Below are 26,756 nucleotides of genomic sequence, written 5' to 3' on the forward strand. Positions count from 1 at the left end.
TTCCGATTCAAAGGAAGAAACAGAGAGAGAATGAAAGAAAAGGGAGGTTCGAAGGAAACAATGGAAATCCCAAAGAAAAGTTCTTAGTCGGAAGGATTAGAAACAGTGGGGCTGAGTTTCTTTTAAAGGAAAGCTCAAAGACGTGGGAAGAAGAAGATGGGACAACACCTGATGATTATTAGCTAGTAACTAGCTAATAAATAGCCATTTTTTTCCCACGAACTCTAGATCATTGTAGGCGGACGTGACAGACGCAGGGTAAGAAGCGGAAAAGACTGGCGCGTAAATTCATAGCAAAAACATTAAGTCTGAAACCGTTCCAAAACGATTCAGACTTAGGGGGCATTGTTTGGGCCTAAATTTAGCACGCCAAAAAAGTTCAAAAAAAACAGGCCCATGGTGAAGTTACTTGCCCAGCCCAAGAAAGACCAAACATGGAAGCTGTCATTAAGGCTTCAAGGATCAGCCCACAATTTTTGATTGGGCTCAAACCCAAGAGATTAAAAACACACCCACGTGGCTACCTCAGCTTTGAAAAGTCAGCAATTCCAACTAAAGTTTTTATATGAGAAGAGACGTCTCTGAAACACTGCCAAGAGAAGATCAAAAGCCCATCTGTATTCAGAGATTTTGCTCCAAAGCAATACACCATCTTCCAAGGAATTCACGGGTCACGCTTTCAAAAGCAAGAAACAGGGAGTTGTTCAGAAAATACAAAAGAAAAACCAAACCGCCATAAAATCAGCCCACACAGACGATGGCATTGAAATAGAAAGCTGCCACCCAGGAAACCAGGGAAGGGATTGCTTTAGGAGGTGACTACTGAGAGCCTATCTGCCATGATTGATAAAAATCCTTTCTACTTTACATTTTAGGAGATCTTTTTGCCGCCCATTATTAAAATTAAAACCACCTCCCCAAGAAGGTCTCTTATAAAAACAGAAGTAGGCAAGAAAGAAAAGGACACTCAATTCATCAATCAATCAAAAAAAAACAACAAGAAGAAAACAACCAAAAGCTCACTTGGATTCCAAGAGAAACCAGCTTTAGATCAGAATTCCAAAGTTCAGACTTAGAAAATAAGTCTTCTAAAACGAGATCTCTCGTTACAAATTTGGTTCAGCAAAAGCCAAGGCAAGCAGAGTTTGAGTTTTCACAAACGTGGAGACCTCAGCGAACTCATGAAGAGTCCTGCTCAAGCAGAACAACGCTCGTAGTGCAATCCCTAGCCCATCAAACCGTCGAGAACAGCCACTTCTGCCCCCTTCAAACTGAAGAAGCTGCAGTTCTGCCCACTCAAAGGCCTCACGAAGCGTGAAGTAAACATAAAGCTCTGCCAAAATCGAACTTTGGTATCGATTTATAGGTCATCCTAGCATCTGAAGTCACGAAGCAGTACGGACCGGCCCAGGCGCGTCCAGTCCAGCCCAAACTAGAACCTTCCATCCAAGCAGAAACGGAGTTCCGGCCATCTTGTAACCTTCCTAGCGTCGATATGCATATTTATTCTTTTGTAAAAGGCAGTTCTGCCTAAAACAGCCCAACTTCTATCAAATATTTCTGGCCAGAACATCCATTTGATACTGAGATAAATTATGAAAGTCCTCACCAGTCTGAGGCAAGAAAAGAACTTACTTGGGAGATATTCCTCACCCAAATTCACAATCATTTGTTTTAGAAGTTAGTAACTTGGGGCGCAAGTTATCCACTCTAAAAAGAAGTCTGCTAGGATCTACATTGCTAGCAGTGGCACGCTCACACACCAAAGAAAGCTGACTTGTTGACCAACACATGGTCTCCAAGCCAGTAGGGAACTTCGCCCTTCCATCACAGGAGTAAACGCGAAAACGGGTGAACAGTAGGTCGGGCTAGTCTTCTGACACCGGCCTTACCATTATAAATGAGTTGCCTTAATACTTCCATTTCATTGCGAATATCCATTTCTGGGTGAATCCTGGGTGCAGGTTCGACACCAGCTGGAGGAGCCTGCCCTACCTCTTCTTCATCATCGGATTCCTGGATTTGCTCTGGTATTCTTGCATTATTTCGTCTTCTCCATCTGTTTCCTTTGTTATTGCCATTGTTATGGGCGATATGCACATTAAACCCTACTGGTTCTTGCCACCTGTCGGCGTGCATGTTTCTTCGGACTAGCTCTGTGGGTAGAGCAGCTTCACCAGTTTTTGGGCCCTGGTATTTGGATGGAATTCCGAATGGGGTGAGGTGTTGACTAGCAATCTCCTTAGGAGGGCTGATTGCCTTTGGCATTTGTGGTGCCATTAAAGTGATCTCGAATCCCAGTGGTTGATCTGCCTGAAGAGATGATCTGAGTGATTCTCTGATTGCCCTTTCCGGAGATGATGAATGGGCACAACCACTCGTTTGTCCTGTGGAATACCCTTTTATTATCAAGGGTGTTTTGGCATTCGGTGGTGTCTCTCCTTCTTTTCGGACCATTCACTCTTCTTGTTCTGCCTGCATGGCTCGCTCGAAGAGGTGGCCCAAATATGCCCTCGTCTCGTTCCCTTGTAGGGTTGCATTTAAATGTCCTTTCTCAACATTCTGCACGACGCTTTGAGATAGGTGATTCATGGAGTTGGTCATAGCCTGGAACCCTTCTCTTATGACTTTTTCGAGTCGTTCGAAAGGAACTTCCGAAGATGATTCTATCGAATCGGATTCTACTATTTCTTTGTTTTTTTCGTAGCTGGCCTAGGTGGAATCAGCCATGTATATTTTCTTTCTGGTCCTTCTCACTATACACGGAGAAAAGTCTTACTGGGCATGCCAAAATTATGTTGGTCCTTTTTTTCTTCCTTCGTTCCTTTTTGCCAACCACAAGGATCGACTATGCTCTGAGGAACGAAGAAGGATTATTAGATCAACACCAATGCCCCGTTCGAATGGTGTATCTTGGCCTGCAAAAGGGACTTCTTCAATTTCTGAATAAAATTGAAAGTTGAATCAGCTTGCCAAGAGCGGATGGGCTCGATCAAGGCCCTATCTATCAACTTCTTCTTAGTACTGATCCCTTTTGTTGCGTAGGCGTGCCACTATTGAGGTTATAACCAGCTCAATAGATCTGGTGTGGATATGAATGATTGATGCTGATGGAGTTTGAGCTTTATTTCTGGACTTCCCACCAAGCCATTATGCTTCGGCCGCGCGCGCGGGGGGGGGGAGGGGGTACTGACCTGGATAGATTCTTTTATATGCCTCAATTAAGAGGACTTCAATATTATTTCCTCCATGAATATCACCTTAACAAGTGTGAGCAGCACTTGAACAGGCAACAGAGTAAGACTAAGTTCGTGGTCAACGAAAAACCCTACCTGGGTTTTATTAACCTGCTTCAATATTTTCTCGTTTTCAACTAAATCAATAGTTAGTTCGGACCCACTGGTGCAGTTTCGAGCCCAACTTAACTTTGTTATTCCTTTCGGGTCCCTATCCTCTTTCGCGCCCACATACAAATCTTCCTGGATTGTTTCAAGGGTAAAAAGGGCGGGAATCCAATTTTATGTGTTAAAATGATCCATGATTCGTTCTTCAGATAATCAAGTGAATTTTATCTATATAGATTCTTCAGCAACTTATGTTTACTTTGAACCTTAAACTAAGTAACAAAAGATTCTTTAATTAATCCACCAATTATCCTCAAATCCGAATTACAGAGTAAAGGAAAAGGTACTGGAGATTTCTCAATCCAGCTCAAACGATTACAGGAATTGAAACAAGAAAACGTCTTAAAAGAAAAATCATACCATGGATGTGGTAGAGCTACGAGAGATAAGCAGGCATATTGATGTCTTGGGAGTTTTTCAATTGTTGTTTTGAGACGTTGCATCTAGTTTTGGAGAGAGAGTCCCCTTCTTATGAAGTAGACCTTCATTATTTATAGAGATGGAGGAACTTGTAATGATAGGAACTACGACAAGATCTTTGGTTTGTGGTTCAAGGTCAGCTGCTAGTTTGCTGATCTTAACCAATTCGTAGAGGGAATGATGGAGGAATCCTGGCAAGAACCGTCGGGTTCCTTCGGCGAACTCTCTTAATTTGACTTCTTTGTACTTGAAAACCTAGCTGGCAATTTCTATCTTTCCTGGTTTTGGGGGCTTCAGTTACGACTTGTTTTCTTACTAGAGGAGAAGGAGGTCAAGTCGTCATTAAATGTGATAATCATCATCGGCCTCCCACGTGGGGTTCAGAAAACACGTTTACCAATCCTTTAACTTGTAGCGCGAGATAAAGGTCTGACTCCCATGACTTGGGCCTTTTGAATATTATGAGAAGCCCAATTGGGGAAAGGATGACCTTTAGAAAAGACAAATGCTGGTGGGCCTGCTTTTATCTTTAAAAATTCTTTTTTAAACCTTGAGACCATTTTTGGCCCGTTTACCAAAATTGGGTACAAACACCGATACAACCTGAGCATGTTTGATATTCTATTTGAATCCAACTTTTTAAACTTAAAACAGAATTTGAGTCAAAAACTCAAAGAAATCTGTTTGATAATAAAGGTGTCAAACAAGCCGTGCTAGGGCAGTCCATTTATGAAAATCATTAAACTTGACCTGACCCCATGACCTTAGTCCATATAGGACCAGCCTAGGCTCGCGTCGGGCCACTAAACAGGCCGATATGAGCCCACACCAAATTTCACGTACATATTGCTTTTTTTTTTTGTAATTTTTTTCTACATGATTTCAATCTTTTTAAAAATTATGTATATACTAACAAAATATTATTTGTTGGAGAAAATTATTAGAGAAAATAAATATACTTGAGTTTAAGATATAAATATAATAATATTAAGTATTATTTTTCTCTAAAACAAATATAATTTAATAAATGGGCTTTAAACAGGCTGGCATGTCCCATTTGGCCAAATTTCCTTGTCCCAGTTCTTCCAAAGATACGGCACGTGCAGTGTTGGGCCTTACTTAATCGTATCGTGCTCGGGCTGGCCCAGTCATTTTGACACCTCTATTTGGTAGGCCTATATTTGAAAATCTAAGAGACTTTTTGTGGGGCCTTCTAGGACATGGTTACTAGGTGATTCCTTCTTCAAACTCCCGTCAGGCTGGCCTTCTTTTTTTTTCAATTTTTTTATACAAGCCATATTAGGGAAGGAATAATCGACCCTAAGACTTTGATTACATGGTAAATATTATTAGATCCCGAGCTTCTACATTTAGGCACTGTGCATTTACCGGCATTTCGCTCGATTTGAACTATTATAATAATCTAATGATTTAAAATATGACACATCAATTTTTAAATTCTAACACCCATCTATATAATTAATTCCAACTTAACATCGTTAAGTCTAAATAAATTAAAATAAATAATAAATAAAAAACTATAAACCTATTCGCAGCCACCCATGACATGCCCCGCCCCACCCTACCCCACTCGCAGCAACCCCTTTTCCTCCTCACAGGCACAGCCAACCTTCTCTCCTATTTTCCCTCTCTCTCTCTCTCTCTCTCAAGCGTATGTAGGATGACGCTAGGTTTTTCATTTTATTTCTTTATTTTTTTGTTTTATTTTATTTAATAATTATTTTGAGTTAATTAAATAGATAGGTGCCAAAAGTTAAAATTTGATGTGTTATATCTTGAGTCATTAGATTATTAGAATGGTTCAAATCTTGCGAAATGCGGGTAAATGCATAGTTGCTAATATAGAGGCTCAGGATCCAATATTATAAATCACTTGAGCTACAAACCCCTTATAGAGCCGACCTTGTTTAAATTGGTAGATAGGTGATCAGCAGTAGAAAAATATGGTCATCTTCACGTTACTTTTTGTCAAACCTTATTTCAAAGTCACCCTCACTAACAAAAGTTCATGGCAACGTCCATGCATGAGCCCAATAGCTTTCCTATCTTTCAATGCTCACACCAAAACCAACTACATCTCCATTGTCATAGATGTGCTACCAAGTGGGGCTAAGCTAGGTTTGGGTTGGTTCGGGTTTTGAGCCCAAACTGAGCACCACAAAATTGATGGCGTTGGTGTATCGAATAAATGTTTAGTTTCGAATCAATCCGGTTTCTAGGGGAGAAATAGGTGATGAGGCGGTGAGATTTAAGGAGATACTCGTGAAAGGAGAAGAAATGAAGAGAATATGAAGCGGCGACGGTAGAGAAAGAGTGACAATGAAAAGAGAGCATGGAATAGAAGAGAAAGATAAAAGAGAGAGGGAGACAAAGAAGAGAAAAGAGAGATGAGGCACACCAAGTAGCAGACATGGGCTTATCAATTTTATAATGTATTTAAATTCCACTAAAACGCCTTTAAATACCCTAATTGTAGCCGACATGGGCTTAGCCAAGTTGGCTAGAGCAAATGTGATCCCCACTCTACACTCGATTTCGAATCCACCTCCATATAATTTAGATTAATTTAAAGTAGAATATCGTATGTGCTTGCCTCCCAAGATCTTCAAGATCGTGGTTTTCCAGGCACCATTGGATCCTACGAGGAGGCATCAATTCCCGACATTGAGTGTAAGGTTGAAGTCCTGGATCAAAGGCTTGGAGGCCGGGGAAGGATGCTCGTTGATCCCTCGTTAGGTGAATTTTAGGCCTGGGGTGGGTTTTTGGGGAGGGGATTTGTAGAGGGTTTACAAAAAGTGGTTGAGAGAGGAGGAGAGGGGGTTGCTAAGGCTAGGAATGTTTTTTTTTTTTTTTTGTTTTTAAAAAAAATATTTTTATTGTTTCTTTTTCTTTTTGGAAATGCCCTTCATGTGGACTAGTTGGACTGGCATGTTAGGATCTGTGGTGGGTCTCGCAGTTGCCAAAGTAGCATTTAATGTTTGACCATACGGTCAATCTAAGAGGAAGTGTGAATTGGTCAGATTTTGAAACATTAGGTATCAAATTGATGAAATTGAAACCTGAAGTCCCATTTCGATACGACACCTAAACCTTGATGGAGTAAAATATCGTTAGTCCAAAAAATAAAAATAAACCCTCATTGTACAAAGATATGATTACCATAGTGGTAAGTTGGCTTAATGTGCAGCTATATGTCATAATTTTGACTCCCCTTGGCGTACTAGTTTTTGAAATATTTGACTATTTCCAAGTGGCAGAACGAACCCGCAATTTGACAATATTCAAATCGCGAACAAGATCGAATTATTTGGTTTGGTTTGGTTTAAGAACGAATTTTTAAAATAATTATTTAAAAACCAAACCGATTTTACTAGTTTCTCGATGAATATGCCCAGCCCTATTACTAGGGGATTCATATCCTTTGTTCTGATTTTCTCTGTCATGATCTCTTTGACTTTCATTCTCCACATACCACCTCATCAAAATTTAGGATTTTGTAAGGTGTGAAACTTTCCTTCCACAAGTTAACGGTTTTTTTTTTAATTTAAAAAATTATAAAATTTCATATTTAATCATGAATAAATTGGGTTTATTTTAAGGATGATGTGTCTAGTTTAAATCTCTTAGATTAAATTTTAATGAGATGACATGTGGAGGATGAAAGTTAAGCAGATCATGACAGAAGAAATCATAGCAGAAGATTCATATCCTACTAAGGGTGGGCATCGAGACTAGAAAAACAGAACATTGAGCTGTACCAGACCAAAAAAACTAGAGGAAAAAAAATCGTGTTGATTAAAAAGTCAACAAATCGGCACCGAACTGGACCAGATCGATTCAAATTAATTACAGTGATGGTTTCACACCTTACAAAAGCAAACCGGACCAGGTGTGTATTTTTTAATTTTTTTTAAAGTCCAATGCTAAATTTCTAATCTCATAACTAATATTTCCCTAAGCCCAACTTCAAAGCACCTCCCTTTTTTTAGGCCAAATCATCTATCTTTGCATGAAATTGAGTTATTTGTGAATTTTCAAGCCCAAAAAATAACATTTTAGTTGTAATTTGTAAATTAAATTTTAAAAAATATTTAAAAGTTATATTTAAAAAAATCCGGTCCAAAATCGGCCAAAAAAAAAAAAAAAAAAACCGCACCGAAATTGGTTTAAACCGGACTGAACCATATTTGTTGAATAGTATCGCTTCTGATTCTAGTGTAAAGTGAAAACTACCGAATCAAACCATGTCCACCCCTACCAACTACCAAGTACCTACCCTTGATAAAACTAATTTTACATGGGACACAAACAGCAGACCTGCCTTGTTGAGTTTGATAAACTTATTTGTTCGGAACAAAGATTAATTATTTCGACATAATTTTTCTGCTCCTAGTTGCTCAATTAGTCTGTGTATTTGATAATAAGCTAATAATACTGGCTAACAACAGAGATCAATAATCCACTCCATAGACTCTATGGGTCACAACTCAGAAAAGGTTTTCTTCAAGGGGAAGCATATATGCATCTTTCTCTTGGTTGACAATTTACTTTCTAAAGCTTATGCATCTTTCTCTTGGTTGAAGCAGTATGCAGGTGCTTGAGTCACTGAATCTGGCAAAACTGCACCAACCTCAAATGTCATCACCTGACTAGATATTCCTGCAATATGTTATCAAATTTTTAGTCTCTGTATTATATTAAAAATAAAATAAAAACAAATTCATATAAGAATAATGTTCTCTTGCTAGATATTCGCAATGTTATGTTCTCATACGGTCAATATAGCTACATACGTGTTCATAGTCTCTCTGTATACATCTAAAAAACTAAACAAATACAAATAAGGTAGTATTCTCTTGTTAGATGTGTAATGTTATCTTATAAGACTGTCAATCTAGCAACATACGTACGTGCTAATAGCATTTCCTGGAAATAAAGGGAAAATGTAAACAAACATTGCAAGTAATTAAGATGAATCACATACGTACCATCATAGAAATCCCAGCGAACTGGCCTCCTAGTGTAAACATCCTCATAATACCAAATAAAATCCACCTTCTCCCACACATTGCAAAGAAACCCATCTGTGACTTCAGTCCCAAGATAGTGTGCCCCATCAAGAAGAAAATCAGGCCTAGGAATGCCAACTTCAAACTCCATAACCTCACATGCTCCATTTTCCCCTATGGTGTAGTAAAACGACGTGCCGTTGTTCCACTCTACGTCGTACAAAACCTCACCCAGCTGCTTCTGAAATATGTTGACGTTTCGGCCCTTAGGCCAGTCATACCAGAGGTCACTGAGCTGCAGCTTTGTTGTGCTCAAGTTCATAAACAAAAGTGCATGGAATTGGTCTGGCCATGGGTTGGGCGTTGGGGTTGAGTTTGAGCAAGTGACTAACTGTAGTATCAGAGAGGTCGTTAAGCATATTTGTAGTGCCAGATTGAGCTGCTTCATCGTTCTCTCTCTGCTTCTTCTGGTGCTGGACATTTTTTTTTCGTCTTTTTTTGTCTTTTTGGGGTTCTTATATAGAGTTTTGAGTGAGGTGGATAATACAACTGAGCGGTGGAGAAGCAAAGATGTGTTCGCTTTACCCATATACAAGAAGGGGCCCATCCTACATTAGTTTGTTCTTTTTCTACGGCATGAATTGCAGCTCATTGGGTTACATAGAGAATCATTATTTGTTTATGTTAAATTCCCTAAGCTTAGAACTTCAACGGTTAATTGTGTTTTGTTAATAAAGTTTACTTACACAGAATGAGAATATTCCAATTTCTGACTTCCTAGAGTAGGTTCATTCAATTCCAATTTCTTGATTCCCCTATCCAAGTTCCCCGATTCATATCTTCCCCATTCCTAATAAGTAAACATGACATAAATTTAATTCCATTCATAACTTTACTTGCATTTACTAATAGAGAATAAAATTTTTTTGTGATTTCCAAATTATACAAAATCAAATATCTGAAAAACCAAGAGTTAAATTGATTAGGAATAATAGTTGATCTCATACTATTCCTTTATTCCTAATCACAACTTCCCCGAGTCATGACCTTACTGATTTTCCCCAAGTCATGACTTAACTGATTTTAAGTAACATGTTCTGAAATCCACCAAGATTTTCTTTAAGAGGGTTTAAGCATATGCTAAGATCATAGAACAGCACATATTGGTCCAGAGAGAATACAAGCCAAACCATGCTCCATTTCATGCACTAAATATTTCTTGAAATAGAAAAGGGGAACTTCAACAGCAAATGACCAAATCACAGCTTAAAAGCTCAATGTCAACGCTACCATGGACATGAGTATTTTATATCATCCTATGCAAGCAATACGCAAGTTCTAGACGGTTACAAGGATCTGAATCAACTGGTTACTTGTATGTTTTTCAGAAACAAAGTGTGTCCTTTATTGGTAATGATTACAATATATATTAATTTTGTTATCCTATGCTGCACTGCATGTCTACAAAACCGACTGGAAAAGCATCTCCGCAAGTTCCTGAAACAGATTCCAGAACTTTATTGTTACATTGTATCTCGGGCAAAAATAATCACTCACTGGAATATGTAAACGAAAGTTTTGTATTTCTTTGATCGAAGGAATTGTTTTAAACAAAATGTATATTTCAAATTACCTGCTTGGCAGAAGGAACTCTGGGTTCACCCCATTCTATGGCCTTCTTCTCAAGATACTCAAAATCACCCTTACCAGCCTGTTCAAGGTGCATTACCGTGCATTAGCCATCTAGGCAATTTAAAACCAAAAAATGAGACGAAGTGTTTGAAAATTGTTACCTCTATATGCGCGCCAATTTCTGTATCGAAACTCTCATACCGCTTGCGAACAAGCTCATCCAGAGAACCATCCTTAATGTTGTAATTCACAAAAGAAGAGATATAATACCATGATTAGAAAGTAGAAACAAATCATAAGATTCGTTGAGAAGTACATAATGGAGAGTCTGCACACACACAGGGATGCACACACTACCTCAATGAGCTTCACAACATTTCGGAGCCCACGCGCCAGGGTATCCATTCCACTAATATGAGCAATGAACAAATCCTCAACGTCTGTGCTTTCTCTCCGTCTAAAGAGGTAAAAAAGCAAAACAAAATAAGAGGGGACTTAGGTACCAGCATAACAGATATCACAATATGCAAAGACAAATCAAATGTAAAGACAGAAACTGACAATTTTGCATCGAAGTTGAATCCTCCTGGTGCAATTCCTCCCTGTGATAAGGGGGAAAAAGAAGGAACACACACACAGATTCAGCTCATGAAATTGCATGCCCAACCAATGACAAGTTTTTAAAACTTAAAACATTAAAGCGAAAAAGATTCATCTCTGACATACATTCTTTACTACAGTGAGCATAACCAGAGTTGCCTCTGCAATATCTGTGAGAAATTGATCTGTATCCCATCCTGTGACAATGACAAAATGACCATATTATAAATTTCATTATTAGATTGGTTCAGTACCAATAAATTCAAAAAAAAAATACAAGTATGCTATACCAGTCTGAGGATCTCCAGTGTTTGCATCAATATTTCCTAATAAACCATTGAGTCTTGCAGTTTCAAGCTCATGGTGACAGCTGCAAAGAACACAAAGTATTTCAAATTTTCTCATGTGCTCACAAAACTCTAGGGAAAAACATGAAGTAAATATTTGCTTCAGATGAGGTAAGACACAAGCTGTGATGTACCTGTGACCAGATAGCGTGGCATGATTGCACTCAATGTTAAGTTTAAATTCTCCTACAAAAGGAAAAGGGATGACAAGGTTGAGGATTACTTCGGAAAAATACCTTTCAATGGCTTTGCACTTCCAGTTCCAATTTAAGGAAGGATACTACACTGTTAAGCAAAACTTTTACATAAATAATTCAAATAAATGGAGTAAGGTGCGAAATGGCATGTCCAACAGGCGTACAAAAACCAAATACAAAACACCTGTTGTACCATACGAAATTCCACAATTCATCTCATTCATACAGCCAACTTTAGAGCTGAAACAAAAACTAAAAGTAACAAAGTTAAGTGACTCATGAATATAGAGGGTATGTGAAAAATTCACCTATTAGGCCATATTTTCGAAGGAAATTTGCAGATGTTGCAGCATCCCAATCATACCTAACATAATCAACTCATAGGTAAACAAACACATGAGTGTAAACCATATTAAATTACTAAGTAATCGAGCAAGCAGCATACTGGTGTTTGGTAGGTTCTTGAGGCTTGGGTTCAATCAACAGTGTTCCTGAATGGCACCGAAGGGAAAGAAAAATATAAGCTCTCCTAAGCAAAGCAATTCATGAAAAAAATAATAATTAAACAAATAAAAATTCAAAAGGAGTGTTGAGAAATCATTCATACTATTCTCAGTAAATGTGAAAAACTAAAGTCAGTTATAAAACTATCTGGTATAATGCATTGGCATAGATTTAGCACAAGTATACCATTGAATCCAATTTTCTTCTTGTAGGCAACTGCAGCTTCAAGAAACCGTGCCTGTAAATACAAACCACAGCTCATACTAAGTAACGAGGAAGGCATCATTATGAAAACAATAAATAGATCACAGTAATATGGTAACATAAATAAAGCAGATCCCTTGGTAGGTTTGCACTACAGTTGCCAAAAGATGGTTTACTCGAGAAAAGTTGAATTCTTATCAAGCAAAAAAAAAAATACATTAAATTAAAAGAGACAGAAGTTGAATGTATAAATGAAAGGAAGCTTATAGTTTAAAATATCTGCAAATAAAACACACCAGATGATCAAGCTCTCGTCCCATGTCAGTATTCAAGAGACTCTGGTAACCCTCACGGCCACCCCAGAAGACATAATTTTCGCCCCCTAAATAATGTGTGACCTGCAGGATATGTAACACATCAGAGACATTTCAAAGAAATAACAACATTACAAATTTACATACATGCAAACAATTAACTTTATTAATTGTTATTACACACACCAACACCCACCTCAATGGCTTTCTTAACTTGAGCAGCAGCATATGCATATACACCTACTTCAGGGCTGTAAAGCATGTTGAGTGTATTAGTCCATGCAATGTGTCCAAGAACAGAGTATATTAAATATTTAATACAAAGATTACCTTGTAGCACCACCATGCATGTAGCGAGGATGCAGAAACAGCTGAGCTGTGCCCCACAAAGGTCGAATTTTGCTTCCCTACAGTCACATTTAAGGAGATGACTTCTTATACTTGAAACATATGTACACAAACAAGTTGGCATCTATAGAATAGACAAAGGTGTTGAAAACAATGAAAATGCTAAAATAAGAATGCTGGTTTTTGTGAATACTCAAGACATTTTACATTTTTCACTTCACCTGGTTAGCAATTAAGTATAGAAAATTTTGACTACCACGGGGTTTTGGAGGTAAAGTACAATCGATTCCATTTGCAAAGTTTTTTGTTTTTGTTTTTGTTTTTGTTTTTTTTTGGTCGTAATCCATTTGCAAAGTCATGTGACTAGAAAAGGAACATCAAACAACCTATGAGCCCTAGCTAAATTGCGGTCAAAGATTTAAGTATTTCTGTCACGTCTTCAAGCCTTTGTAACAGAACTCCAATTTGCACGAAAAAGGATTGCCTTTATAATTTATGTGAATTGACTCATATAATCAGTTCCTGATACCTGAAGCTCCTTAGCAAGGGCCACCACTTCATCCAAGTTTTTGTTAGATTCCTGTAACAAACATACAAGGTAAATGAACACTTTCCAGTTTTGTGTCATCTGTACTTTCTATGAAAAGAAAATGTAATCTCCCATCTCATTCCTTCTTTTCTCACATTCTAAACAGTGTCATAAATTTCAGCAGTAAAGTAACCTTAAAAATTGACTCACCTCCAAGGTTTCTCCATCAGGAGCTATATCCCTGTCATGGAAACACCACCTATCGACTCCAAGCTTGTTTATGAACTCAAAGTTGGCTCTCACTGCATTTTCAGGTACACAAATATAAATATTTCTTTAGTTGATATATTCCTCAATGCCAAATGCAGAAGATTTAAATAACAGAGAATACTCTTACTTCTTCTTTTGGCCATAGCCACAGAATTAGTTCCATCCTCCCATGGCCAATTCTTTGTAGGTGCACCAAATGGGTCACCTCCTGTTCCACGGAATGTGTGCCAAAATGCAACACTAAACCTCAACCAATCCTATGATTGTCAAAAAATTCAGTCACAAACCATTAACTGCTTGATAAATTCAAAACTTATTAGAGAGAAGAACCAACCTTCATTTTCTTCCCTAGAATTTCCTCTTCCGCATTATACCATTTGAAGGATAGGGGGTTCTTGCTAGACGGGCCCTGAAAGACGAAAAATATGTATGGTGTATATTTGGTGGAAGATAACCACTAAGGTTCAGCCTTTATAAATGAAACAGCTTTGTAATAAAAACTTTCTTAAATTAATAAGAAACAAAATGACAGTTTGGCCAAACAAAAACAATAAAGATATTTTTTTGATTAAGAAAAATCATAAAGATATTCAGATGCAATCGTTCCTCAAAATCAAGTTAACTGAAAAAATGGGTAACTTATATGAATCTCATGTGTATAGGAGGAAATTATTCTAAACAGAAAAGGTCTATAAGGATAAGAGAAATGTTTCATAAGTCTTTCTACCTCATACTTAATTTTGGGAATTCCAGGGAAAAATTCCCCTTTCCATTCTTCAGAATCACTACACCCACTTTCAAGATCCGATGCAGGACATGTTTGCGGACCAGCAATCTGCGTTCAAGACAAAAGGGATGAAAACAAGAAAAAATTTCTAGTGAAAAAATGTTTAAACAAGAAATATATACGTGTATATATAAGAAAATATTGTAGGTAGAGGAAGATGCTTTACCACTCCAAAGGTAACCACATTCAAACAAAGAAGATGCAACAATATCCTCCCAGCCTTCATTTTCATTGTCTCATGCAAATCCCTCTGCAATCATTTACCATAAATTACGAATACACAAATCATAATTGTATTCTGGGAAAAATCCATGATCAGTTTCACACAAAGCCTCTCTCTCTCTCTCTCTCTCACCTAGAGACCCCATACAGAAATTTAGTGAGCCCTCTGTGGAGAGCTCAGCAGACGACTGATCACCACCCATCAATTAATAAACTCACACACTTTCTATGAGAAATTTGGGGGAGACTCACAATCATAATAACACAGAGGCAAACATTTATTCAATTATAATGGATACCCATCATCAAAATCAGCACATAAAAAGATGGGTTTCCACCAAAACTTAAAATATTTGATCATCAAAGCAGAAAGCTTCAAACTTTAAAGCACCCAAAGCTTAGACTACTCACTTGTTCTAATTACCATATCCAACAGTTTCATAAAAAACAAAAGGCTTAGAGTATTGTCTACAAAAACAGAGAGGGAGAAGAAACTTACAGAAAGAGATGGGCTCAGTGCTAAAGAAACAAAGTCTCTGTATATATATATATATAACTGGTTTCCCAAAATAAATGCAGAATTTTAATTTCCAATTAGTTCCAAATGGGATTACATTAGCTCACCCTTATCCTTCCATAGCATCAGGACGGTTCAAACTTCCAAACCATTTGTTACATGTGTTTTGATTTACCAGTTTACCCTTCTGGTTGTCCTTATTAGAGATAATGGAACAGTGGCAAATGTGTCACTTGACAAGATGATCTTCTGCCTATGATCTCGATTCTCGAACAAAATCAGGATGCCATGCCAACAAAAACAAAAAAGTACAAGGATTATCTGAATACGTATGATAACATTACACGTGAGGAGGTAATTGTATCACAGGCAAAATTTCATTGGACAGCTGCTTTTATTTCTTGTTGGTGACCAAACAATTTGTCTTATCTTATGAGATAATGATCATTGTCTGACTCAGCGGTGACGATATCAAATTATTAATAACCAAAACAGAACGCTAATTAATTTGATGATTTTGGGGCTTATTTAGCAACAAGTTATTTTCTTTACTTTTTTTAAATTAACGGTAGGGAAGTAGGGAAGAAGTTCTATCTAGAAGAGTACGTAATCTAGGCATGGGTTTTAAAGACTCTGTTTGTTTGAATATGGCCATCATGCTTGTTAAGATTGAATGGAGATTGATCCTGGAGTCCTTGTTTCGTTGGCTTATGCGTGATAAATAATTTGTCGATCAAGGTAGGTAAGTAGCTCTTTATGGGGAGGGACGACAAGTATCTTGTACTATAATGAAATGGAGGAATGGGTTCTTATTATTTAAGTGTAGGTGACAAGTTACTAGGGACAGGTACGGTCTGGATTGGATCGGTTTCACTTTAAAATTACGGCCAAATCAATTACAATATGATGGTTTGGTTTAGTTCGATTTAGATAAAAGTTATAATGGAAATCGAACCGAATCAAACCAATTTAAGACGGATTGGTTCAGTTTGGTTCGGTCAGTTTGGGCCTAAACTCAATTCTTTTTCTTTTTGCATTTTTTTCAACATTGTTAGCCCAATTATAACCAAAAAATTCACAACTTGCTTCCTACATAAATCATTTTCTAGAGTACGAAACCATCCTAAAGCTCAAAATGTCATAAACTTCATATTTCACTAATTAATATAGCTCAATTCAAATATTCATATATAGTTATTAATAAAATTAGAGTATTACACATGTAAAATAAAATATAAATAAATAAATATACACATAAACAGTCCAGTTTAGTTTAAGCCGGTTTATAAAATCTCAAAACCAAACCAAACCAAACTATATGCGGTCTGGTTTGGTTTTTAAACCGTTTGACTTTTTCTTAGTCAAAACCAAACCAAACCGGTAATTATGGCTTGGTTCGGCCGGTTTCATCAGTTCAGCCGGGTTGATGCCCACCCCTACAGGTTACACACTAGAAAGATAACCCTCTATGTTTTCTTACAAAATGACTCACACTTCAAATTTATAACAAACTCTCTCTGGAGCATCTGAGGCTAAATGCCTCTTTTAATTTTCAATAACCCAGATCTACACAATCTTATCTCTCTATGTGTAACCTCTACAAAATCTGTCTCTCCCTTTGTGATCCACCCTCACCCTTTGGATGCAGTGGACAATCTTAAACACGTGTTTTTGGGTACCTCTCGGAAGATGTGTAGAGCTTTTGCTCAGGTGGTTGCTGCACCACCTCCTTCCTTTCTTAGGTTGCTTGTTCGTTTGGCTATGAGTTGTGTTTTTCCATGGCTGTTTTTCGTTTGCTTGCTACATTCATGTGGGTGCTTGGGTGGTTTCCGTCACACCCCAAAACTTGGAGTATGACATGTGTGGTGGATTAAATTGGTTATTAACTAAACATCAAGTGACTAGTATAAAAGAGAAAGAGATCACACTAAGCAAGAACAACTTAGTAAGCTGTAATTTACAAACTTAATATATCCTCAGCTACAAGTACACAAAAGGACTTGCAGTCCCCCAACACAACCACCGTAAGTAGAGTACCAAACCAACTCAGATTTACACCCCCAACAAAGTAGTTTTGCAAGTAACATAACAAGGATGTTAAAAAAAAAAAGCTGGATCATAGCAAAAACAGCCAGCAAAGCAAAGTCTCCTGGCTCAGCTCCTTAAGATAGCTCGGGGATACTAACTAATTCATCCCCTTGCTCTTGTCCTGAAATGATAAAATAGTGTGAGCTTCACAAACTCCGTAGGAATAATAAAGTGGATCCATTAAAATCAAGATTCCAACACAACGTACACTTTGAATGCATTCAAACAATTCAATGAATTAAACCAAAATCATGCGTTAGTACTACTAATAGGAAAATTAACAATATAGTGTAAGAGATAAAGTATGGGAGTTCCTTCTTGTTTCAAATACACAACTCAACAAATGCCTTTTCTTGATAACCCAACACCGTATTCATAAGGGCTAGTCATCGGTCACGGCAACCATCTTGAATTGTGGCCACCGAGTAGACCACAAACTAACCCTGATTAGGTTTGGGTTCTTTCACCCTAGGGAGACACAATCCCTTATTATTCCATTCCTTAGGTCTGACCTTCTCAAAACACTTTAAAACTCACAACAGTTCAGATTACTCCTTTCTCCAAAACCTTTTTTCCTCCCAAGCCTTTGAAGTACTTTCTTTGATCAAAACCATATTAAACTTGGTCTCATAAAACACAAACCAATACCACAGTTTTCAAAAACTTCATACAAAGCACAATCATCTTGAAAAGTAGATATAATACACATATAGGGTCAAACTAAATGTATTGCGGAATTAGAATCAAAATAATAACAAATCCTTTATTACCCCTGCCTCAGAAGTTTACAAACAGCTGCAAGTAACACCAAATAGCAAATCAGACCCAAAGCTCTTTCTTGTTTCCCTCCAACCCAATCACATGTCCTGAAGTTATGGATGAGAGAAGGATAGGTTTTTCTGAAAGTGTAAGAGAAAAGAGAAGATAAGTGGAGCAGTTTCTATGCCAAGAAGAAGAGAATGGTGCAAATGAAGAGAGAGAAAGGATTCCAGCATTATAAGAAGCAAATAGCTCAAGAGTTTCAAAAATTATTCTCACCTCCTCAAATCTTTCCTACCATGAGCTGCTTGATAAATAAACATGACACCAAACCAAGTAGGTGACAAAGATGGAGTTTCGAGCATTTCATAACTTAATCACATAGGGGATTAGAGTTGGCTTTTGACCACATTAAAATATACTTATAAGCAAACATCTCAATCATGGAATTGTAAAACTGAAACAAAGACTCAATGAAACTCAGAGCATCTCCGAGGCAAATGTTATATCCAACGTGGTACTTTTAACATGTTGAAAAAACAGTTGAGATTCACTCCAACCGAAATGTTAAATCCTACACATGGTGGAATGGAATAACATTTCTCTCTCCTACTGTTATTTTTGGTTGTTTGACTTTGTGATGTTATTTTGTTATTTTATTATTTTATTATTATTTTTTAATTAATGTGCTTAGAAACTAATAAACCAATAAACACCGTAATAAAATAATATTTTAATTTGACATATCGGGTGGAATGTAAAACTCTATTATATGTCAAATTGCCAGATCAAATTCAAATTTAATGTTTGATATTTGATATCTCCCTTGGGGATGCTCTTAGTATATAACACACTCAAATAGAAATTAAGCAAATAGAATGCATGAGCAATATAGTAGTAGTCATGTTACCAAAAACAAGATATGCATAAATCTCTCTAATAGGATTTTATTGAGCTTACATTATGTACCCTATTCTATTTTTTCAAGTTTATTGAAACTTGCTTTCATGCCCAAGAAAAATTTATGACAAACAATAAGGGGTTTGTAACTCAGGTGGTTAAGAATTTTTACTCATGCACTTGAAGTCCTAGGTTCGATTTTCCCTTCTTCTAATATTGCTTGTATAAAAAAATGTATATACTTATAACAAAGGCCCTCAGAAGCTCCTAACATGGCTAGATAGTTGTAATTGGGCATAAATTCAAAGCTTATTTGTGTGGGTTCGAGAAATCCCATTTGGCCCACTTGTTTAGTGGCTTAGGGTTTTGAAGTTAGCCATCTGTTCATGTATATAAGTATTTATTATCATTTTATGGTGCGTGTGCCTCAACATTTGGTAAGAAAAACTCTCTCTTTTGTTTGGGTGGAGATCACCATTTGGAAACATTTGAGAGAGCTAGAAGCATCTAAAGCGAAGGCAGTGTGACTCACATCATTTGTAATTGACGAAAATCTCTTCTTTTTTTTTGGATGAGTACCACACTATCTCTTATTTCTCTTTGGTTGATTGTTTGTTGTAGCATTTTGTGAGAAAATATCATTTTCCTCTTTTGTTTCAGCCACTGCAAATTTATTGTTGTTCTCCTTTTGATCTTTGTATTTGTGAGCAAAAATTTGAACTTTATTCTTGGCTCATTTGCACGAAAGTGATTTGGGTGTAGGATTCAAGTTGTCATATTTTGCCTATACTTGATATCCATCTTATATCTGACGCTTCTAATTTCACACAACACAGGTCCTCCATCGAGAACACATTAGTAGATGAGAAAACCGAAGAAATATATTGACTCTTTGACTTTGTTGTTCATGTAAACAACATCAACCATACACAGGAGAAAAAACAACATATCGCCCATTTGCTTTATATAGATGAATAAACTTGGCTTTAGGCCTTTCGAATCATATTCTTTGAACTGATTGATTAGTCTTATTGATCATATTGGATTTGATTTATAATTTTGTTGGTTTTTCGCCCTTACTATGCTCTTGGAACCTGTTTAGTTAATGAAAAAAAATTGATAGGAAATGGAAGATTCTTTGCCATGTTCGATTTGTGGAGGAACTGAAAACACATTTTGTTTAGTTTTTCATTTATACACCTAAATTAAAAATATGCAATAAAAAATTTAATTAATGCAGGTCCTGGTATTTTTAATTGTTAATAAGGCTAGATTTGTCATAGAAATTGTTGATACCAAATATGAATTGAGCCTGCCCAAAAAAGCTCAAAAACAAAGTTCGCAACTTAAGGAAGTGGATGGGCTCAAAAGGCCAAAAACAAGGCCCAAAAAACTCTTAATACTCATGCGGTCGGGCCTTAAGGACAACATGTGGAATAAATTGCCCACGGAGCTCCTAGCTCCTGCGTGCTTCGCCTTAGAAGCCCACGTGTTGCTCCATTAAAGCACTTTCACCTATTTGTCATGGCAAAAGGTAAGGGCAAGACGAGGATTGTTACTATTCACGTGAATAGTGGCAGCCCTTGCAAAATGCTTGTTATGTTTCCACACATTGCCATGAAAAATGGTAAATACTATTCACTTTAACCTTTTTTTTTTTTACTTAAACGATTAATTTGGAGAAGATTTTTGATTGTCACGTGTCAATATTTATTATAAAAATTAGAATGAATTTTTTGGATAAGATTTTTTGTATGAGATTTTCGCATGGGATTAATTGATTTATATGTATGAAATTAATCTATATATATAAAGCAAAAGACAGAGAATGGTGAAACATTTAAAATACTAGAAAATGCCCTTGGTTAATTCAAATATTAAGAATTGAAATTATTAATTAAATGAGGATAATATTGTAGGGTTTAGGGTTGAAATTATTAATCAAAATTTTTCATATTAAAAAAAATTAAAATTAAAAACAAAATAAGATAATAGATCCTACTTTTACAGAACATAACTACCCATGTTATATTTTCTTAATTCTAAAAATAAAATAAAAAATAAAAAATAAAACCAATTGACAAGGGGCTAGTAATAATAAAATTGCTAGATATGTTTTTAAAAAATGTTTCTGAAATTGTTGGAATTTTTCAGATTTCTTTTCGATTTTTTTTAAAAAAATTTACGTTGCTAATGTCAGTCCTGACGTCAACTAGCCCAAGCACGAACTCAAACTCGTTTTGCCTTTAGACCTGTCTAGTTATGTGGGACCCACTAATTGCCGGGGCAACTAAAGCCCACTGAAACTCGCGCCTGGGGCTTGGGCCCCCTCTGCCCTGGTAGTTCGAATATTCCATGAAACCATGAATATTATAGTGAAAACTCAGCGCCTAATCCAACTGTTTAACATCTCAATCCATAACGAATTCCCTGATTTAAAGATAACAAACCAACATAATAATGCCATGTTTCACAGTCAAAACAATGATACGTGAACCAATGAACACACGCCACCTCTCATAAACAGCATGGCATCATACCAATCTCCCTTTCAAATCGGACCCTAGCGGCGACTTCGACTAGGACTCACACTTGACATAGTCCAAAACAAAGTTAGATTCCAATTTCGCTTTTTTGTTGATTAGTCTTCAAATGGATTAATATTGTTTTCTTTACGAACTCATTATTTCTAAAAGGAAGCTTTCAATTGGTCTCCTCTGATATTATAACCAATCAAAAGAAAAATAATCAACCATTAGGATTAGGATATGAGATCATGCAATTTGATTTTGTTTAAAGTTGGACTTGTGCTTGTGACACCCGATATGCAAACAAACAAGCCAAGTCATCCAAGTCTCCTTCGAAGCATGCGTTGACAACATCAGCAACGTAAGGAATTTGTAATTTAAGTGGTGAAAATGAGTTATTTATGCATCTAAAATCCCCCTCTTTCAGCATCATTTGTGTTATAAATTATTTTTTTTTAAAAGGAAAACAACATATTATCTACTATAAAAAAAACAACATATTATCTGACTAAGGAAAACAACGTATATACGCAATGGTGATTGGCATCTTCGTAAAAAATTTATCTTCGCAGCTAATGGCTTCCATGGTCCATGGCCCCCGAAGCTACTTCCCAAATGATCCATGTCCCCTGTAATTGACTAGAAGGTTGATTATTTAACTAACATACCTCATTTTAGAGATAAAGAAACAAAAGAATAAATTAACAAACATAAAAAAAACACTATACTATTTAATTTCTATAAACAAACTCCAAAAAAACCTAAAACTGACAGCAAATACATTTATTTAGCTTAATTAATTAGATAAAATACCTTCATTGCCCTTTTAACATTAAATTAGTCATCAAATTTTCCTCTTTTTATTATTTTTTTATTTTTTATTTATTTTTTAATAAATGGCGTTCAAATCATAAAAAGTCAAGGAGGTTCACGCCCACCTCCCAGCCAATGCTGCTACGACGCCCAACATGAGCATGACTATGAGCAGAACAAATTGTTCGTCAAAATTATGGCTTCCTCTCTCTCTCCCCCTCTGCCTAATTTGCAGAGGTCTTGTCTATGTGTATTGAATTTTTTTCAACAACCTAAATTTGCTTTGTCGTGAATTTAAAGGCCAAAAGTAGCTTCTCAGTGGATAGATGCTCAGATAAACAAATGCATCAAAATTAAGACTGGCATTATTTAATAGTGTGTAGTGTACTCAATCATGATTTTATTGAAGTCTATTTAATTTTAGGTGTATTCAATTTAGATTTTTTTAAACTCTATTTAAATTTGGATGTATTCAATCATGAATTTAAAAGACTTCATAAAAGTTTGGGTATATTCAAAAACTCATTGATTTTAAAGAAAAGACAAAAAGTGGTGGATTTCGTTTGATAATAGACTAATTTTAGGCCATCACAAAATTTTTGCTTCCCCCTACTACCATTTCTACTACTACCATCTTATCATTAGGCCTGGGCACGGTTCGGGTCGGGTCAAATTTTGGCCGCCCCGCAAGCCAAACCGAAGGAGAGCTCGGTTCTCGGGTCGGGTCGGGTCTAGGGTGAAATCCGAAAATGGGCCGAACTGGAAATGGGCTCGGTTCTCGGGTCGGTTCTAAATTCTCTCGGTTTGGGCTTGAGCCCATTTTTACAATTTTCCAAAAGCCCAAATCTAATTTATTTTCGGCCCAAAAAAGCCCAAAAAATATTTTTTTTAGCAAAAAAGGCCCAAATCCGATTTCCTTTCAGCCAAAACCCTTTTTAGGTTGTCAAATTGCCAAAACCTATTAAAGCATTCTCATGCCCACTGTTAGATAAATAACCATGCCCACCACATAATTTCCGACATTCTTCAATGGCATCCTTTCAAAAAAAGAAATTATGAGAGAGAGAGAGAGAGAGAGAGAGAGAGAGTTTCTGTCAATGGGACGGGAAGTATATGTTTGCTGTCACTCAAAAGCTTCATGGGCCTCAAAAAGAAAGCTAAAACATAGAAGAATAAAGAGCAGCAATAATATCCTACAGCAGTTGCAGAAGTAGTCAGTGACTTCAGACCCGCAGTGCATGCATGAGCTTCAGGCAATGTGGAGAAATCATTTGCTTGCAACTTTTGTGTTACATCCGTATATAGCCATTTCAACCACTCACCAACAAATCTGAAAGCATATGCGGAAGCCAGCAAAGGGAAGAGCCTACTTTGCTGAGTCTTGTAATCGATCACCTGGAACAAAACACGAACCAAAATACAACACATCTTCAGGACAAAATCATGCAGAGGATAACAAACTTTATGAGGCAATGTTCCATCAGATACCTGTGTCTCAACACCACCATTTTCTGAACCAAACTGTCGACGAACAGCACTATACCTAGTGGCAATACATACTGCCTGTGATAGAGCAGTGGAAGCATCAGCGACAATTGTTTGCCGCACAAAAACCATTGTTCCATAAAGTAGCTGTCAGGGAACATTGGATTGGACATATTTTCCTTCTCTTGTAACTTGTGCGACCCTGGCACATTTGAGAAGAACATGAGAATAGCCATCCTTTCTACCTCTTTGAATAAGAAATATGGGCACTCAAGCACAACGATCCTATCTATCATCAAGTACAATGCATACAAAGTGGATACCTCATCAACATTTGATCCCTTGGTATGCGGACATTATCAAATCTCAGGACACCATTGTCCATGGAGTTGTATGCTCCATTTCCAAATTTCATGCCGATATCACCAACTGTTATGCCTGGAAGAGGTAAGTGATCATCCAAGTTCCGAAGTTGGACAATGAAACCTAAAACAAGAGAATTGGTTCTATAATTAAAATCAATAGACCATTCACTTCACGATAGAAGTTCCAAACAATGTTACACTTGGTCGTTACCATTTACTCCATGGTCTTTTCCATCAGTAATAAGACTGGCAAAAGCAACAGTATGTGTAGCAGCTTTTCCCAAACCACCAGGCCACCACTATTCACAACCAATAAGGAAGGAAAATAAGTGCCTAAACTAGATATTTCAATCAACGAAAAATATAACCACCACATTATGGTTGAAAATATCTAGATCAAAATGACACTAAGCACAATTCCCATCACAAGCTTGTTATCATAGATACTAAAATTTCACTCAAAAGAAAAAAAATCAGAAGAAAACAAAAAAGCAACATTATTAAAATTACTCACTTTGCTTGAAGTGAGTGTAGGACTATTAAGAACAAACTCGTCAGTCTTTGGATCAAAAGTTGCAGTGGTCTCAAGCCCTTGAACATTGGAGCCATGACCAAGTTCAGTCTGTGCATAGCAACCAATAATTTGCATCTTATATGCCAACGGCAACCATTTCTCTTGCTGCTCCTCAGTACCAGATCCTTTAATAAAAGGCACAAACATTCCCTGAAGAGAAGATTAACATATTAACTAAAAAATACAAACAATTCAAATATTTGAAGGCTACAAAAACATGCAGAATACTTATCATAGAAGGAAGTGGGAAAATTGTAGTAAAAAAAATACTATCAAACAGGATATTGAAATATAGACAAATTAGAATGGCACAAAAAGGGAGAATTGGCGCTTACCCAGTGAAGATCCGTATATGCTGGTTGATCAACATAATGCCTAAACCAGGATGCTTCTTCTTCTGTAACAATGGTAGCATAATTTGCATTATTAAAGCAAATGAAAAATGATATAGAAAAATATAAAAATAGTAACAGTAATGATAATAATAACAACAAAAATAACAAATCTACGAAACAAGATCTCCCAGATGGAGACACACCAGAAAGTCAAAGCTCATTGATCCGTTTCCATCCATGAGCTGCTTTTCTCAATTTGTTTTCGAACAACTCCTTTCTAGTCATCATAGTTCTATCATCCTGTCTTAATACCTAAACAGTAACACACAGAACTCGTACTTGCCAGAGGAGATCGAGAGAAGAAATGGTACCTGCCAGAGGAGAGTGAGAAAGATCGACGAAGGAGCGACGCCGATGTTCTCGCCAAAAGATCTAAGGTCGGGAGAGATGAATCGATTGAAGACTGAGGACTCGGGAGAGAGAGGCGCCGCTGCTTACTTAGGGTTAGGGTTTTGAAGAAGAAGAAACGGAAAGAGGAGAAGAGTGAAGACCGAGGGAGAGAGAGCGAGAGCCGAGAGTCGCTAAGAGGTGAGAGAGGGTTACAGAAGAAAAAAAGGGTGAGGATACACTGCAAGCAGGCTCACTGAGCCTATTCTTTGGCCAATCAAATGACGCCACGTGTAATATATATATATATAATTAAATATTCATCGGTTCGGTTCAGGTTCTCTGGTTCTAACAAAAATTGACCCGAGGGCCGAACCGTTGACTTTCGGTTCGGTTCAGGTTTAGGTTTGACTTTTTCAATTTGGTCAAAAAACACTCTTTTTCGGTTCGGTTTGGTTTGGTTCGGTCGGTTTGATCGGTTTATCGGTTTTTATGCCCACCCCTACTTATCATGACTATCATCATAGTCGCCCCGCCGCCACCACCACAATCATTGTCGTCGCACCCCCTCCAGCACCACCACCACCCACCGCTGCCCCCACTACTAGCCCCACTATCAACACCTCCACCACCACCGCCGCCACCACCCTTACCACCACCTCCACCACCACTACAACTCCCATTATCAGCCCCACCGTCATCACCACCACTGCCACTGCCACTGACACCGCCACCGCCACCACCTCCATCACCTCACTTCCACCACCACCATCACTATCACCCCCACCTCCTCCACTACCTCACTCACACCGAAACCACCACTTCCACCCCCACCTCATCCACCACTACCTCCCCCACAAACTACCATCACCATCACCACCATCCCATCACTATAAACTCCATTAAAATCAATTAAACTCCATCAACTTTATAACTCTTTTAATATCATTTAAAATCTAAATTGAATACACCCTCCTAAAATTCCCATGAAAACAAGACTATACCTATCATGATTTTGACAAATCTTTCACCGTATGATAATTCTAAAGACCCTCATCAAAGCTTCATCAGCGAAACTCCCACGGTTGGAATAGGCTTAGAGTGCATGCAGCATCATGATCAGCCAATATTCTAGTTAAGGTCAACGAAAAGGAAAATGAGACCATAGCTCATAGCCTCATACCTCAAGATATTACG

General features: G+C 37.3%; 2 protein-coding genes and 1 pseudogene across 4 annotated transcripts; all 3 read right to left on the reverse strand.

Moving 5' to 3' along the window:
• Positions 1–8,082: 8,082 nt before the first annotated feature.
• On the reverse strand, positions 8,083–9,918 carry LOC117612695 (uncharacterized protein At4g14100-like). The gene is made up of 2 exons (XM_034341361.1): positions 8,834–9,918; positions 8,083–8,504 (listed from the first exon to the last, which is right to left on the reverse strand). The coding sequence occupies exons 1-2, from the start codon at positions 9,459–9,461 to the stop codon at positions 8,404–8,406; spliced, it is 729 nt and encodes a 242-aa protein (XP_034197252.1). The 5' UTR covers positions 9,462–9,918; the 3' UTR covers positions 8,083–8,403.
• A 140-nt stretch (positions 9,919–10,058) lies between these two features.
• On the reverse strand, positions 10,059–15,451 carry LOC117612694 (xylose isomerase-like). 3 transcript variants are annotated; one of them, XM_034341358.1, is made up of 21 exons: positions 15,308–15,416; positions 14,753–14,836; positions 14,527–14,634; positions 14,134–14,208; positions 13,927–14,056; positions 13,740–13,831; positions 13,530–13,580; positions 12,983–13,059; positions 12,849–12,903; positions 12,635–12,736; positions 12,321–12,372; positions 12,076–12,121; positions 11,939–11,994; positions 11,568–11,619; positions 11,377–11,456; positions 11,213–11,283; positions 11,048–11,088; positions 10,844–10,943; positions 10,648–10,719; positions 10,488–10,565; positions 10,059–10,351 (listed from the first exon to the last, which is right to left on the reverse strand). In XM_034341358.1, the coding sequence occupies exons 2-21, from the start codon at positions 14,816–14,818 to the stop codon at positions 10,316–10,318; spliced, it is 1,440 nt and encodes a 479-aa protein (XP_034197249.1). In that variant the 5' UTR covers positions 14,819–14,836; positions 15,308–15,416; the 3' UTR covers positions 10,059–10,315. The 3 variants fall into 3 exon arrangements, with proteins under 3 accessions (XP_034197249.1, XP_034197248.1, XP_034197250.1); XM_034341357.1 differs by lacking the exon at positions 15,308–15,416 and adding an exon at positions 15,433–15,451 and having other exon boundaries at positions 10,094–10,351; XM_034341359.1 differs by lacking the exons at positions 11,939–11,994; positions 12,076–12,121 and having other exon boundaries at positions 10,094–10,351; positions 15,308–15,409.
• A 7,897-nt stretch (positions 15,452–23,348) lies between these two features.
• Positions 23,349–26,308, reverse strand: LOC117612698 (annotated as a pseudogene).
• Between the last annotated feature and the right edge of the window lie 448 nt (positions 26,309–26,756).

Source organism: Prunus dulcis, unplaced genomic scaffold (assembly GCF_902201215.1).
Source record: "Prunus dulcis unplaced genomic scaffold, ALMONDv2, whole genome shotgun sequence".
In the NCBI taxonomy this organism is placed as follows: domain Eukaryota; kingdom Viridiplantae; phylum Streptophyta; class Magnoliopsida; order Rosales; family Rosaceae; genus Prunus; species Prunus dulcis.